The 17,951-nt window shown below is 34.4% G+C and overlaps 1 protein-coding gene and 1 long non-coding RNA gene across 3 annotated transcripts; one reads left to right on the top strand and one right to left on the bottom strand.

The window, feature by feature from the left end:
• The first annotated feature begins 2,610 nt into the window (after positions 1–2,610).
• LOC124886405 lies at positions 2,611–5,250 on the top strand. The gene is made up of 2 exons (XR_007043545.1): positions 2,611–3,966; positions 4,995–5,250. It is a non-coding gene; the product is annotated as an uncharacterized LOC124886405 (long non-coding RNA).
• A 2,679-nt stretch (positions 5,251–7,929) lies between these two features.
• LOC107839284 (jasmonoyl--L-amino acid synthetase JAR4) lies at positions 7,930–12,449 on the bottom strand. 2 transcript variants are annotated; one of them, XM_016682705.2, is made up of 5 exons: positions 11,525–12,449; positions 11,142–11,437; positions 10,771–10,872; positions 9,297–10,084; positions 7,930–8,570 (listed from the first exon to the last, which is right to left on the bottom strand). In XM_016682705.2, exons 2-5 carry the CDS (start codon positions 11,435–11,437, stop codon positions 8,029–8,031), a joined length of 1,728 nt encoding a protein of 575 aa, XP_016538191.1. In that variant the 5' UTR covers positions 11,525–12,449; the 3' UTR covers positions 7,930–8,028. The 2 variants fall into 2 exon arrangements, with proteins under 2 accessions (XP_016538191.1, XP_016538190.1); XM_016682704.2 differs by having other exon boundaries at positions 12,173–12,417.
• Positions 12,450–17,951: the final 5,502 nt, after the last annotated feature.

Here is a 17,951-nt window from a genome sequence, read left to right as displayed (position 1 = left end):
AATACGATATGTGCATGGATCGGACATGCATAACCTCATTAATTATAAAAGACCTCTAAACACTTTACTAGCATAAATTTGAAAAGAGAAAAACATGCATTCCCTCATGTTTGGAAACACGTGATCCTCTTATATACGGTAAAGGAAATTAAGAGCATTGGATGAAAAAATGCCTTCTCATTAATGATGAATCAAAAGATAGACCTCAAGAGGATCATGCAGTTTTTGCATGAATTGGACATGCATAATCTCATGATTTTGACAGTCTTCCTTACAAAAATAAAAATAATAGTCTTAAGAGGAAAAAGTTTTTTATCATTCGTTATTAAGTGTTGTAATTATCAAAATATTTCTTCAATTATGAAATGCACGAAATACTTTACGTTGGAATAATATACAGCTAGCGCCAAATGTAATTCGTTTAAAGGCACAAAACATATGTAAAGAATTTCGAATGGCAAAGGTGTTATCATCATAGGGTGTTTAATTTCATACACTGAAAATCATGTCACAAAAGGACAGTTTAATTTCATAATATTGATATTCTTTACAGTTTAGAATTACATGGTTCCTTATTTTATCTCTTAATATAATAATTCTTGTAAAGTATTTTTCATGTTTGCTTGAGCTCTACTAGGGAGATTTTGGATCAACAAATTAGGGAGATTTTGGATCAAAATTAATTTACCCAATCTTATTTTGTAATCTAGTGGGAAATTCATATAAGCAATTCAATTCCTATGATAAATATTTATTGGAATACTTTTGGAGACCAGTACTCACATTTAGTTTCGTAAGATTAATCGTTTTTACCAACAGCAGTGGTGGTGCAGCAGAAAGGGGCTGTCCCAACCTACCTAGAGGTCGAGGGTTCGACCCTGGGTATGGACAAACACTTTGTTGGGAGCTCTCCCTCCAAATGGGGCCCGACGCGGGGCGAATCCGGATATAGTCAGACTCCTAAAAAGCGGGTACCAGACACCGGATGGTTTAAACCAAAAAAAAAAAAAACATTAATCGTTTTTTGTAATTATTTACAATCACATTAAATCCTAATTTTATTTCCTTATGATAATTTTTCTAACATATGTCGAGTTAGATAATTTTTCTAATATATGTCAAGTTAGAGTTAGGCTCTACTAGGAAAATTTAGGATCAGATCATATTCATCTAATTTTGGTATATAATTTGAAATTGATAGTATAAATTTAGTTCCATCCTGTCAATGATAAATCCTTATTGAGATAATTTTACAAACATCACTCAAATTTAATTTCCTAATATCAATTTTTTCTTTTGTAGTTTACATTACATCCCTTATTTTTTTAATTTATAATAATTTGTCTACCAATTTTTTAAGTTAGAATTAGACTATCCTAGGAAATTTTAGGATCAAGATAAGAATCAAATTCATTCAATCTTAACCTGTAATCCAATCTGGAATTCATATAAATCTAGTTCAATCAAGTCACACATAAATATTTATTGGGAGAATTTTAAAACCTTTTACTAAGATTTAGTTTCGTAATATTAATTTGCGTTTTAGTTTATAATTATGCTACAACTCTTTTATTTATGATCGTTTTAAGCTATTTATCATTACTGAAAATATATTAAAAGAAAAAGATATAAGGAAAGTAACGCAAGATCATGAATCAAAAGAGATCAACCCATCGGGGTTATGGTGACTTGAATAAGAGTTTTTCATTTCTAACCAGAAATCTACTACTCGAACTCTAGACCAAGAGTTTTTCATTTCTAACCAGAAATCTACTACTCGAACTCTAGACCTAAAAGAAAATCCTAATAAGACATTTAATGAGACTTATACGACTCAAATCCAAACTAATCATGATAATCTAGCAGATATCAATCCCAGATATAAAAATAAAAAAAGATGACTCAAATCCAAACTAATCATGATAACCTAGCAGATATCGATCCTAGATAAAAAAAAAAAAAAAAAAAAAAAAGATGACTCAAATCCAAATTAATCATGATAACCTAACAGATATCGATCCCATATAAAAAACGAAAAAAAGATGACTCATATCCAAACTAATCATGATAACCTACTAGATATCGATCCCAGATTTTAAAAAAAAAAAAATACCCAAAGAACAAGAAGCCACAAGCATAGACCTATTTCACTGACCCTTGATACATTTAAATTTATTCCAAGACATAATCCTATTGCGAATTTTAGAAATAATACTCCATTTCAACTTCTTCTTTTTTCCTCCATGTCTCTTTGAAGCAGCAACCTCATCAATTCTAAATGATAGTTCACGAGAAGATTGACCATTACTTCTGAATGATCTATTAAACTTTGGAAATCTCATAAATTTACTCTCAATCAAATAATTCATAGAAACCAATTCTTGAGAGTCATATAAAGGGCTTTCACAATCCCATATCTTCAGATTTTCTTCATCTTCTACTTCTTCTATTTCTTGTGTTTTGTTCTTTTGGGCAACACTGGATTTTTTGTTTGAGAGAGTTTTTCCTTTATCACCTGCCATCTTCAGTACTAACAATTTATGACATTGTGTGACAATTAAAAAATGTGGATATTTGTCATATATTTATATAGGGCAGTCCATTATTTGGATTTGGAATGTGAGTTATTTTATGTCTTAACTTGGAGGATTACTTACCTAAAAAATTTTCCCAAAATTGAGAGCTTCATATTGTGCTGATAAGGTAGGATATTAGTCTTAATATATGGACATTAATTTATTATGTAATAATGAGCTTGCCAAAAGACTGATCTTCTAAATTATTAGTAGATTACAGTCAAACCTCATTATATCAGTCATTCACTATAACATCATTTCATTATATATAAAGACCTGATTTTCTTCGAAATCGATCTTTCATGTTATATTTTACTTCTCTATAACTGTTGACATGGATACTGGGCCGCCTATCACAGGCCCACCAGATTAAAATTGGATCATTTTATCTCTTGTATATTTGAGTATTTGTAATAAAAGGATCTTTAGACAAAACCTTCTACAGACAAGAAAGAAATAAAAATATCTTTTTCACTTTATCTCTTTCTCTCTCTTCTCTCTTTCATTCTCTTTTACATTATAGTCTGGAATGGTACAAATCCATGGAGGTTTCTTCATTCTCCTCTTAAAAGTATTGGGGTGACTGTGTTTTGACTGTCACCTACCTTATTAATAGATTACCCCCCCCCCCCCCTTCTTACACAACATTTCTCCACTTGAGAAGCTTTCTGGTACCCCTCCTTCCTACACCCACTTGAAATCTTTTGGATGTCTTTGTTTTGCTGCATCTCCCAAACATAGTAGAGATAAACTTCAATCTAGATCCATTTCAGCTGTTTTTTTGGGTACCCTTCTGGCAAGAAGGCTTACAAGCTCCTAGATCTCAATTCTCATACTATCTTCTATTCTAAGGATGTTGTGTTCCATGAACACATTTTTTCTTTTCAATCATCTGATTTTTCCAGTCCACCACCAGTTCGTCCTCCACACTTCATTGACATTCTTGATTCTCCATTCCCTAACCCCATTCCTGCTTCCCCTACAGCTCCTATTGCCCCTCTAGCCCCAGCACCTGTTTATGGACCACCTACTTCAAGTTCCACCAAAAAATCCACTCGAGTTACCCACAAATCTTCTTATCTTTCTGATTATATTTGCTGCTCAGTCTTACCCGCCCCTGAATTTATTGTTTCTGAGATTTCCCATACTGAGGCTCATATTCATGAGCCCCTATTTTATCATCAAGCTGTTTTACATCCTGTTTGGCAAGAGGCTATACTACAAGAGTTTCAAGTTCTCAAGGCCAATAATACTTGGGACAGTGTTCCCTTGCCACCCCACAAGAAAGTTATCCCATGTAAATGGGTTTATAAAATCAAATAAAGATCTGATGGCTCCATTGAGCGTTACAAAGCCAGACTTGTCATACAAGGGGATACTCAAAAGAAAGGTATTGACTATAATGAGACCTTCTCCCCTGTTGTTAAACTCACTACTATCAAATGCCTTTTGACCTTAGCCATTAAACGAGGTTGGATTGTTTTTCAACTTGACATCAACAATGCTTTCCTCCATGGTACTTTTGATGAGGAGATTTACATGAAAATTCCATTGGATCTTCAGATTTCTTCATCTTCTTCTGCTGCCCCCTTGACCTGTAGACTCAAAAAGTCACTTTATGGACTTAAGCAAGCCTCTCGTCAGTGGTTTTCCACGTTATTTGAAGCCTTACTTTCCAAGGGCTTCTCTTATAGCAAAAATGATTATTCCCTTTTCACAAAGGGTTCTTCTAATTCTTTGATTGTCATTGTTGTATATATTGATGATATCCTCCTAGCAGGGGCTGATATTTCACAGTTGAATTCCTTGAAATCATTTTTGGATACTGAGTTTAAGATAAAGGATTTGGGTAATGTTCATTATTTTTTGGGACTGGAAATTGATGTTGTTGCTACTGGTTTTCTAGTTAGTCAACGCAAGTACACTTCTGATCTTCTTACAGAATTTCATTGCCATAATTATGGTCCTGTTTCAACCCCTCTTGATTCTTCTGTCAAGTTACTCGTTGACATGGGTGTTGCTCCTACTGATGTTACTTTGTATAGACGTACTACTGGTAAATTGAATTTTTTGCAACATACACGCCCTGATATTTCTTTTTCTGTTCAGCACCTCAGTCAATTTCTTAGTAAACCTCAAGTTCCTCACATGCTGGCTGCTATACGTGTACTTCACTACCTTCTTATTTCCCAGAACGTGGTTGCTGAGCTTTCTTGGCTTAAAAACTTCCTTGGTGATCTTGGTCTTTCAGTTTGTTATCCCATTCCTTTATTTTGTGACTCCCATACTGCGATACACATTGCAAAGAATCCGGTTTTTCATGAAAGGACAAATTAAAGCACATAGACGTTGATTGCCACTTTGTTCGGGATTGTTTATCTGTTGGTTTGATCAGTCTTCAGTTTCTTCGTTCTGCAGACCAGTTGGCTGACATTATGACCAAATCTCTCTCCGAGCCTGTTCACCATCATCTACTTTCCAAGCTGCCCGTGTACTCCCCTTCCAGCTTGAGGAGGGGGTGTTGACATGGACACTGGGCCGCCTATCACAGGCCCACCAGATTAAGATTGGATCATTTTATCTCTTGTATATTTGAGTATTTGTAATAAAAGGAAGGACCCTTAGACAGAACCTTCTATAAAATAGAGATAAATAAAAATATCTTTTCACTTTATCTCTTTCTCTCTCCTCTCTCTTTCATTATCTTTTACAGTAAAGTCTGGAATGGTACAAATCCATGGAGGTTTCTTCATTCTCCTCTTCTAACAGTAACAATTGCAGTATAACAATCATAGGCAAAGAAGATAACCGGAGATGATGAGTGACCCTCTTTATTTTACATGAACGTGAAAAATATATAGTATAGTAATGTTAACTTTTTAACTTGACTTAAAACGAGAGGGAAAGTCATCTTACGAATAGCTCTGATTATTAAACCGTGAAAAGTAAATAGTACTGATATAGTGATGTTTATATATAGTTCAATTCAAAGGTCCCCCAGCTTGTATGGAATCACTAGCTACCATCATTTTGCGGCAAGGTGTGTGTGACATCGTATTACTGAAGATGTGGATCACCCATTAATGTTATATAGGTGCAACAACGTAATAATAACATATTAAGTGTAATTTCATAATTAAGTAAAATGTGATGATGATAGAATGTATATCGATCATACCAATTAGTGCTATACATAGAGGTACTTACAGTTAATTGAAGTGTTAATTAATGTTAAGAAAACTTAAAATGCCAAAAGTGTGTGCTGGAAAGGATTTAAGAGCATATTGCATATATTGTGTGGCTACATTTGAGTTGGGACTCAATTGAAGATGTCTAAACAAGTAAAGTGACTTTCCTTAATTGGGTATGTCTAAACAAGTTAAGTGAAGTCACACATCAGGCATTTTTACCTGAAGATTTGACTATGGCAAACCATTATATATCTGAAGCCATCCCAAGACCACAACATCGTAAGAGATGTCTGGAGTTTAGCCTTGTCAAGTTCACAACTTTAGTTAGAAGTGTTCGAAATTGGCATTAACAAGAGGCGGATCTAGGGTCCGGGGTGGGGGTTCCCGGGAACCAGTAACTTTCGTACGGATCTAGTATTTATATAGAGAAATCTAATAAATATATAAGAACTATAAGTTGGGAACCGATAAACAAAGTGTATTGTTGGCTTAGTTGATACCAGAAAACCAAGGAACACACGGAATTGGCTCAAAACAGTCCAAACACACTCCAAAAACAATCCACTAATTCAAAGAATCGAGGATCCTTTTGAAGACCACTTTCGAATTCAAGAATGAAATACAAGAAGGACAATATAACTAGGTGTTTGACACCTTTTGCAGCCAACAACAAATTAAGTTAACAACACAAGATGAAACAACAATGAGAAGAAGAACAACAACAAAAACGGCTTCACAATACAAGATACAAAATGGATACAAGATTACAAAAGAAAAAGGATAGATAGATAGACCACATGAAGGTATAATGTTAAGAACCCAAGAATGGTAACTCTTGGACCCTTAACACTACACGCAACAATAAATCTATCTCTTACAAAGACACAAGATCGGAATCCACCTCCCAAGCATCAATGTTTCCAAGCAAATGCAAACACAAGTGATTCTACACTTGTCTAAGCCCTAATTTCGGTTTTGGGTGCCTCAAGGAAAGAGGACTTGTGTTTCTTTGTCTTGTAAGACTTACAACTTCATTCATAAACTAAGTAAATAAAACTCTACATGTTCCTTATATATTACAAAACAAATAGAAGTTAAAATGACCAAAAAGATCCTTCAAGAATGGGCTGCCCCTCTAGTGTATGGAGTGGGCTGTTTTGGTGTGTATTTGGGCCTTTAATTACACTTCTCTTGCACATACACTTGATTGTTTTCAATGCACACCCACGTAAGTTTATTTCCGTGATTATTCTCGTATCATTAGTGGAGTAAGGGACTTGAAAAAGTTTTATTGACCTCTAGGTTGTGAGTTCAAATCCCCCTAGTTACCATTTGATTTTATTTTTATCTAACATAGGAACCACAAACTTTAAATCCTGAATTCGCCACCAAAGTTTGATTTTATTTTTATCTAACATAGGAATCACAAACTTTAAATTCTAGATCCGCCACCGAAGTTCTGAAGCTCAGTGGACATACAAATCTTTGCCTAGAATCAATGACTTGACTTTTCAAATTTCAACAATCAAAAACACACAATTCAATACCCAAAGTTGTGAACTCGATCAAAAGAGCCTTTAAATTAAAAGCTTTGAAGCTTTGAATTTGAAAATCAGATTTTGTAAGCTTATTATCTCTTTGGATCGAGTGTTATTACAAACTATTATTCCGGAGTTTATAGGTATATGTTGAAGTAGTTTGGTGAAGATTAGAGTTGGTTTTGGTTGAAGTTTCATATTAAAATTCGTAGAGCAAGAAGAATAAAAAGTTTTATGTTATTTATATGGCAATGCATCAATGTGTATACAGTGGCATGCTTGCTATTTACAAAATGCATACAACAACATAAGAAACTATATGTTTTTGTGTGTCAATTATATGTTTCTATCGTATTCTATGTATATTATTTAAAACAAAAAAAAAAAAAAAACTACCAACATCTTGAAAGAAAAAAAAATCCCTCTATACTAGGTAATTAGGCATCTTACTTGGCGTCTGATCAGTTTTGGTTAAAATGTGTAAACGAAAAATAATATTATGAGTACTTTTTTACAAAAACCTTATTTATTATGTCATTCCAAGTAATTCTGCATATATTGGTTTGTAGTACATTTTGGAACGATCACAAAATGGGGAGACAAATGGCTGTGGAAGATGCAATCTAAAGAGCAACAATAACAATGCATCAGCTTCATTAACTTTTCCATACCAACGAACTCTTCAATTTTGTACAATTATTAAGGATGCATCCAAGCTCAACATCAACAGTAGGCAGTACTAAAATAGCTCTTGACAGCATCATAACATAGTATCTGCAGCAGTGTGCTGTTGTTCTGACCAACACATCTTGGGGTCTTGAACTGGCTAACAGCACCTCCTAATCCTACAAAATGATCTAATATCTTATGAAATGTTCCCCTCTTCACAACTCTAAGCTCAAGTGCTCCAATTGCGCTGGTCTTCCGAGACCCCATGTATCCTGCATCAACGAACGATTTGTCCAAACAATTGCAACATTCTTGCATCGTCTCATCGCTTGCTTCACCACTGAGTTCCCAGAAAACCACATAGTGCCCTGGATCTGTTGTAGTGTTCACGTGGCTTGTGAAATCGACTACCTCTAGCTTTTCGTCTACCAAGAGCCTCGCTGCTGCTTCCACTGCTAGCTGTAAATCTTTCTCGGTGTTCTTGTCAATGTTAATGCTTAGCAAAAGATTTCTGCGGCAAATGAACTGGAGTTCTGGTGTGGCATTGTGGAATCCCTTTATTTTCACAACATCGCCGAGTCTATAACGATACAACCCTGCAAATTACATGTACAAACTTATTCAAGTTTTGGCTGATACTTGAAATTCAAGAATCTAAAGTAATGGAAAAGACTAAAGTACTCCAAGACTAGTAACTATTAGAAATTGGACTTCTCATCCTCACTGCTTTTCCTAAAAAGTCACACTCCTCTTCTTTAAAGTTAACAGAGCAATAATAATTTAAAGAAATAATAATGTATTAATAAATGTGTTACAAGACATGAAGCACCCAAAACAACTAAACAAATATTTAAAGACAGAAAGCACACCACCTCAAAATCTTTAATATCTTCAAGAAGTGTAAAGTATTTACTTAATTAGCACATCTCTAGATTATAAACATGCTCTCAAGAGAACATTAATTAATGGCATCCACATGTAAGTATGAGGAGGATATGCAGAAATATGTACAATGACAGATGAGCAAGTCTTCATGCGTATAGTAAAAAAGTACCAGTATACATTTTATATTAAGTTCACAAGCACCATCATGTATTATAATGGGTGCAGTGGTCCTTACACTTGTTTGGCAATAAAAATGATCCAGAAGTGTCAGCCTCAGGACAAATAATTGAATCAATGCCTTAAATGTTAGTACTATGCTAATATGGTACCCATACATGAACCAATAATGCATACTATCATGCTGACAAAGTCATGTTTGCAACATAAATTCATAGAAGTCACTGACACAATAATAATTTTGGTAAAGAAAATTGTACCTGCAAAGGTGGTGACAACAATTTCATACTCTTCACCTAGTTTAACTTCAGCAAGACCCACTGGTGTAGGCTCAAGGCCATCCAAATTTACCCTGAGAGGAATGAATTCAAAATAACCAATATTAGGAAGCACTGCATAAGTAACTAGCTCGGGGGGCAACTTAGGATTGACATTTGCTGCAATCCATCCTTCAGAAGAACCATAGTCTGCACTTAGTATTGGCAGCTCCCCTGCATAATGCCTCAGTTTCTTGAGGTACGGTTCCATGGACCCCGTCATGATTCCGTATATGTACCTGGCATTTGGGAAGAGAGCGGGAATCAAACCGTACCAATTGCTTAATCCAGAACATTTATTATAAATGGTATCAGCCTGTTCTAGATCAGGCTTCAGCAATTTCAACATTGCTGATCTCATGGAAGGGACCGTGACTCGGGCAGAGAGGACTCCCTCTCGTATGTCTGCAACAAGTTCTTCCCAGACTTGTTCGAAAGTTCTAAAAGCATGGACAATGCTGTGAGCAAATGTAGAGGAGACAACTTGCACTTCGTCCCGAAAAATGAGCCCGCACAAGAGATGGCAGTACAAAGATTGGTGGAAATCAGGACCAAATATAACTTCATCAGGACTACAACATGGGGTTTGCATTGCCTTCATTGTCTTTTTGAAATGCGCATTACGATATACATTGGTAGTTGCAGTTCCAGCTGCCAAACCTCCCTTTGTCTTGAACTGCTTGCTGCCGTAAATGAACTGCAAAGCCTTCCCGTTCTCAATTGGGAATTCTCTGCAAAAATGAAAATAAGAAATAAGAGAAATATTTAGTCATAACATTAAGAACACCTAAAACATAATTTATTAGTACTAAGGGATCGTTTGGCAACATATATTACAGAATCTAATACATGTAGTACAATTAATTATGGCATTATTTAATCGTTTGTTTGATAGGATTTTTACTCTGTGTATTACTAGTACATATATTAGTTATAACTAATACATAGAAAACTTATCAGCAATCCACGGATAAGCATGGATAAAGATATAACTTCCCTTAATAAACCAAACCAAACCAAACCAAACCAAACAGTGGATAGAAAATAGTCTCCGCATAGTTAATCCCAGCAATACTATATACACCCTATACAACACTATTCTTATAAGCTCTACCAAAACAACCCCTAGGAAAAAAAAAAGTAGTCTGACACAACCAATAAACGAAAGTTGTGACTTTTAGGATTACAGATGGATGAACAGATAAGGTGAGAGCCAAAATGAAATTCATTTTCAGGAAGATGTAGAAGTATTGTGCTTGGAAGGAAAAAAAATCAAGAACAACCAAAAAAGAAAAGTTCCAGAATCAACCCCACTTTTCAGATAGTACCACGAAGCAAATAAGGACATAGAAGGCACATATGACAAAAATGACATTGCAAAGTATTAGTTTATGGTAGTCCACCAAAATTGCATTACCTATTCCTAAAGGCAAAAGACGTTTTGTATATCTGCATAGTGGATTCCAACAATTCATCATTGAAAGGTACAAACTTTGGCCTTCCCTGAGTGGTACCAGAACTGCAACCAAAGGAAAATTTCTACTATTAACTTTCCATGAAAATCTTTATGCAAGTACACCAAGAATCCATTTTTTTTCTTGCCTCAAATAGAGAGGATTCATACAGTCGACACCAACTAGTTTGTGCATAACGCACACTTCATTACAACAACATATCTAGTATAATCCCGCAAGTAGGGTATGAGGATGGTAGGTCCTCTATTTCCGATAGACACTCGGCTTAATTATAACGCCCACTTAATTGGCACGTAAAAACAAAAAAGGGTACCTTAATGAGATGGTTGTAATGGGTTTTCCAGTGAGAACAGGAGAAGGATCTCCATCAGCAATTCTTTGAATATAAGTGTCTAAATCTTTGTGAGTGACAAGAGGAACACAAGCCTTAAAAGTCTGAGGGTCAGTCCTTCCATTTAGACCCCATTGTTGTAGATACTCTGTGGCTCCATTCTCTTCTAGTATTTTCTGAAGTGTCTCTTCTTGAACTTTACCAGCTTCTTTGGTCAACGCTTCGAATTCCACAATCACTTCTTCTGGATCAAATTTCATCTCTGTCTTCTCCACCATCTGAAAGTCATAAGCATAACATAAATTAAGCTCCTTTTTAATCAATTAGTACATGTTTAAGACTAATCAAGAAGATTAGTAACTTACTCTAAAATAAAGGATGTACGAGAAAGAGGGGGGATTTATGGGATTGATTTCGAGGGAATGGAACGCTCACTAATAAGGTAAAAGTTCAAAAGATCAAGAAGATTAGTAAGTATGAAAAGGAGAAAGTCCATGGAAGATATTAAAGTAAATCTTTAAATTATCTCTTCCAAATTGAAATCCCATGGACGGAAAGGTGCACATCTTTAACACTGGTCAACTTGGTCAGCTCTTAGAACTTGGTAAAAAAAAAAAAGACCCCCTAAAGAAGAAGATAAGAAAAACACAGAGATTTGATGCTTTGATCAAAGTTACCCTGAAATCTTAAAATAGCTAAATAAAATCAAAAAAGAATACTGGGTATCTTTGGTTGATTCAAATTGAAGTAAATGAATTATACCCTTTACTTCCAGTAGTCCATAAAAAGAAAAATGAACCACGAGAATCACACCAACTTTAAGAAGTTACCTTGTTTTTCCCCTCATAAGAAAATATTGAGAAAGAAGAAAAAGGGCTTCACAATACAAAAGACAAAAGAAGAATCATGATGACAAATATAAAAATAACAGAAGCAGCAAACTCTCCGACCAAAAAAGAATACCTTTGCAGACCAAAAAAACAGAACAATTTCAAAACACAGTTCTAGTATACCTGTATTATGCAGAGTGACTAGAACTAGAAAAAAAAAAAAACAGGCAGCTCAATATCAGCGGGGAAATCTATGTAACTTTTTATTGGTTAAGGTTGTCAATCACCATATGACAAGCCAAACAGTGATTTTTGAAATTCACTATGAGCAAAAGATAAACATACTAGTACTATATTTTATTTTATTTTTCCCTCTCTAGAACTATGACTGCTGGTAAAAATTCTTTGGACCAAGGAAAATATATATAGATGGAGTGGAGGATATGTGTTAGCTAGCAACACTATATGACAATTTGATGGGACTAGGGAAGATCTATACCCCTGTTTTTGGATCTTTCTCTTTAAATCAACCGGTCCCAATTGACAAGCATAGAGAGATACAACAACAACAAACCCAGTGTATTCTCACTTAGTGGGGTCTGGGGGTAAGATGTACGCAGTCCATACCTCTACCTCTGATGAAGTAGAAAGGCTGTTTCCGAAAGACCTCCGGCTCAAGTCACGAGATATCACACAAACACATAGTACAGCACAGAAGCAGATGACATAACATAGATACGGCACCCATAAGGAATATAAAACAGAGTAAAGCAGGAATGCAGGAATATAAAGCAGAGGAAAGCACACAGATTCGTAATAAACATAGAACACGGAACACGAAACACTGAATACGGAATCATAACAGGAATACACCCCCACCAATTAATTCCCTACACTAGCGACCCGAACTGGCCCTAATCCTCTGCCGTAATTCGCATCTCAAGCATAGAGAGATGGAGACATAAAATTATATTTTCCCACGTTTTAATTTTAATTTGTTGGTCTGATTTTAATTTTTTATTTTTATTTTTTTTTTTTAATTTTGTAATCTTAATATATAGATATTTAGAAATATGAAAATACTTTTTCCATCCATCAATACGTATCCACTATCGACTTACATATAAATAAAAAAATAGCAAATGATAGGGGCTATTTTATCATATTGTCTTTTGAATATAATTGATTCAATACTTTAAAAAAAAATGTATTAGGTAATGACTATAATTAATAATTAAAGATAATTTGAGTAGAAATGAATAAATTATCCATTGGTATTTCAAACTGAACAAATATAGAAATGAATAAATTATCCATTGGTATTTCAAACTGGACAAATAAAGAAAGACGAAGGGAGTAACTTTAATGTTCAACTCTTAAATATATCAATGGAAAAGTTAGAATTTAAAAGTTACAAATAAAAACATTTTTTTTAAAATGAACTAAAAAGGAGAGTAGAAAAAATTTAAAACACATGAAAATTAAGTTTAAGTTCTTTTTCATGTCTAAAATAAATGAATTATTGTTGAATTATTTTTCAATATTCAAAATAAATAAATTATTCATTTTTCAAGAGACATGTTGGAAATTTCTTCCAAATGTACCCTTTCATTTAATGAGATTCTTAAATATATTACATTTTCTCATAGCATAATTTAAGAATAATTAAAAGAGTAAGTAACCTACAATTTATGTCCTGAAAGATTTCTTCTCAAGGTATGTGTCATATCCCAACAAGTCATTTATTTTGGACTAGAAAGAGTGTATATAGATTTGAAGTTGTGAAATAAAATAAACTATAGGTTACAACAAGTAAAAATAATAAGAAATGTGAAAATTATTTATATTGGTTATGTGTATAGCTTAAATTCAATTTTAATTAGAAATAAGGAGTGAGAGTTGTAATTGTTAATGAAGTACATGTACTTTTAACTCAGTCAACTAAATGCTCAAGTAGCATACACGGATGAGTGAAAATCCTATGTTAATCCTTCTGAAGTCGAGCAAGGAGTAAAAAGAGAAGGAAAAAAAAAACCTATTACTGTTTGCATCAATTGTCACCTACTATTGTAATGAAATAAAACAAAAGTGTGGAATTAAGAGTGTGTTTGGTTTTTTGCAATTTGGGGGGTGAATGAAATTTGAACATGACTTTTTGGTGGGGCTGTGAATGGGAAACAAAAAGATAATATTGTCTCACACATTAGAGAAAAGAGAAAAGACTTATTGGGTCTGGATATAAAAACACTTTTATAATACTAACTTAGAAAGTTGGGATTGGGAATGAGATAAGCTCTTGTGACGTTGCTAGGTTAACGTTTAGTTTTGATCAAATGATCTAATTGATTAATTAGTTTTTGGATTGAAATTATCTTTTCCTTTCATTTCTTTTTGTATGTCTGTTCTCCTAAAGAATCTTTTCTCTCGAAAAAGATGTCTTCCTTTTAAAATAATAGTAACACCATAAGTTGTCCAAACATGCACTAGGTTTCTGTTATTTGGCTACAAAATATAAATAGAGGTTTGCGTTTAACGTTGTTGCAGATTGAATATTTTAGAAAAGGTATTTCATGTTATTTTGAGAGGAAATAATTATATATCTCAAGTACGAATGATCGATGAAGTAGTAAAATGGTCGAATTAAGTTAAAAGTTGAAACGATTAGAAAAGAAAATGATTTTCAACCGATAAATATATGAAGTTATTTACTCTTCTCTATCGTGGGAGTATAAAATATTTTTCTTCAAACCCAAAAACTTAATTTCTTCAAATTTTTCAATCCTGCAATACACACAATGGTGATCATGTGTTGACTGACTTCATGAGTGAGGTAGAAGTGTTGACTTGATAATAAGTGGAATGTGCTAGCCTACAAAAGACATTAAGATCAAATATTTAAATATTTTAGTAATTTTTTAGTGAAGGTTTATATTGCATATAACTAGATCAAAGCAGATCTAAATATGTTAATTCAGTCTAGTAACCTTATAATCTAGATCTGTCGTAATATTTATTAGTATTCTCATTTTATGTAGTTGCACATTTCGTACTAGCTTAAATCTTAAATCCACCTCATTTACAGTAATGAAACTACTTTTTTAATTTTTTGCAATTTTCTGTTTCTATTTTGGAATTAATTGAGGGGCAGGCTACATAATTAGTTTTGCTCCTTCTTGTTAGTTTATGTGCCATATATCACCCCTAGCTTTCTCTTAATTCCCAATTTTGAATTGAACTGGTCAATGACAGCATTCTTTGTTCCCTACAAAAATATTGATCTCTTTTTTCTTTTTTTAATAAAGGGGGTGGGGGTGGGAGGGGGCTCTACTCTATTAATAATTAATTGATTGATTAGGTAAAGCAGCATTGATCTAATTGGCATTAATTAGTTGCTCGACCAAACTAATAATAGAGCGAGGGAGAACTATAAAATAGTTATAGTCTTAAAGATGATAGGACATGCAACTTAAAATAAAATGGCTTAAAAATTTAATTAGTACGTATAACATGAAATATTTGTTTGTCCTCATGTTTTCTATGACAATTTTTTGGGCAAAGAGATGGTGACTGATTAATGCTTAATAATTACTAATAGGGTTGGTTTTAGATGATTAATCGCTAAATTATCATGAGGAAAAAATTACTTTGTTTGTAATTAACATGAAAGTGACTAAACTATTTTCTTTTATAATTAAAAAGTCATTCAATTTTGTCTAAATATACACCACAAAAGTCATTGGAAAGAAATAAAAGAGATATATTTATATGATATTCAGGTGAAATTGAAATGTTACTTTATACGTTGCAAAAAAAAGTTATTTAGTTATTGTGATTCTCAAGAAAAGTTAAATATTTTTTCCCCTATACAACACATAGTTAACTAACTTTTGATGATACATAATTAAGTGTGTAGTTGTCACGACCCGAGCCGGGCCCTGGCCGCGACGGACATTCCGAACCATCAAGGTCCGAGAGGCACCTGTAACTCCTCGACCCACTAGTGATATTATCCGCTCTGGGCCTAGGCCCGCACGGCTTTAAAACACGTCACTAAGGAGTAATGTTTTCTTACTTATATACCCAGTATCTCTCCTGTGTTTTGCCGATGTGGGACTCCTTCCTAAGTTGGAGTGTTACATACACCCCCTTATGGACTCAGCGTCCTCGAAGGTTTGCCCTGCCTTATCGGGATTCGCCTACACTCAGTTTGAACTCTAGCCCACACCGAAAGGTTTGCCCCACCTTACCAGGATTCGCCTACACTCAGTTTGAACTCTGGCCCACACCGACAGGGCTGACACAGGAACACTCAGGACTGAGGTTTGCCCCGCCTAACCGGGATTCGCCTACACTCAGTTTGAACTCTGGCCCACTCGCTGAGGTGTTACATACACCCCCTTATGGACTCAAAGTCCTTGCTGTGGTGTTACATACACCCTCTTATGGACTTAACATCCTTGCTGAGGTGTTACATACACCCCCCTTATGGACTCAGCGTCCTCGGAGGTTTGTTCTGCCTTATCGGGATTCGCCTACACTCAATTTGAACTCTGGCCCACACCGACAGGGCTGATATAGGAGTGATCTCAGTTTGAACTTTGGCCCACACCGATAAGGCTGACATAGTAACACTTAGGACTGAGGTTTGTCCTGCCTTACTGAGATTCGCCTACACTCAGTTTGAACTCTGGCCCACACCGATACTTATGAACTCAGCGTCCTTGGAGGTTTGCCCCGCCTTACCGGAATTTCCCTACACTCAGTTTGAACTCTAGCCCACACTGACAGAGTTGACACAAGAACACTCAGGATTGAGTTTAGACCCGCCTTACCAGGATTCGCCTACACTCAATTTGAACTCTGGCTCACTCGCTAAAGTGTTACATACACCCCCTTATGGATTCAGCGTCCTCACTGAGGTGTAACATACACCCCCTTATGGACTCAGCGTCCTCGGAGGTTTGCCCCGCCTTACCGGGATTCGCCTACACTCAGGTTGAACTCTGGCCCACACAGACAGGGCTGACACGGGAGTGATCTCAGTTTGAACTTTGGCCCACACCGACAGGGCTGACACAGGAGTGATACCATTCTATCACGATCGGCCGCGACGGACATCCCGAACCATCAAGGCCCGAGAGGCCCCTGTAACTCCCTCCCACACTGACAGGGCTGACACAGGAACACTCAGGACTGTAGACACATGATTTTTGACCCTCCCCGAGTGTAATATATTTATTTTTTAATATTAAATATTTATATTTGAACCGATATTATTTTAATTCTTATTTTATTTTAATAAATTTTTAGTTAAAAAAACAATTAACTAAGTGAAGTTAATTTTAGGATATTATTTATTTTTATTTCAATTTTAAACAAAAAATAGTATAAAAATTTAATATATATATATATATATATATATATATATATTAGTATTTTTAATACTATTTTATTATATTTATTTTCGGCTATTTATAAATTTTTATTATATTTTATTAAATATAAAAATTAATTAATTATTATTATATTCTTATTATTTTATTCATTTATATATTTATTTATTTTTATTATTATTATCTTCTTAAAAAAAGATAAAGATTCAAATTTGAAAATCATCCTATCATATCCTATCTTATAATCATTCCCCCCAAATTTCTTCTATTTAAAGACTCTTATTACTCCAGACAACAGAGAGAAAACTACTCACGTACATTCACTTACACTGTATCAACTTTTGACATCAGACATTCACTCAGACAAAGAAAAATACCAATTGAGAAACAAAAGAGAGAAAAGAAAGATTCAAAGTCAAAATTTTGTTTGAAGATTTCGGTAACAATTTCGTGTTTCTGTTCAAATTAATACAGGTTTCATTTTGATCCTATATTATTTATTGTATGAGTTTATTAGAAATAAAAAATATGAATAAAATTGTTTAAATAATTTCATGTGTTATTCAATG

The sequence above is a fragment of the Capsicum annuum genome, chromosome 8, assembly GCF_002878395.1.
Source record: "Capsicum annuum cultivar UCD-10X-F1 chromosome 8, UCD10Xv1.1, whole genome shotgun sequence".
In the NCBI taxonomy this organism is placed as follows: Eukaryota; Viridiplantae; Streptophyta; class Magnoliopsida; order Solanales; family Solanaceae; genus Capsicum; species Capsicum annuum.
This window is presented reverse-complemented; position numbering and strand designations above follow the sequence as displayed.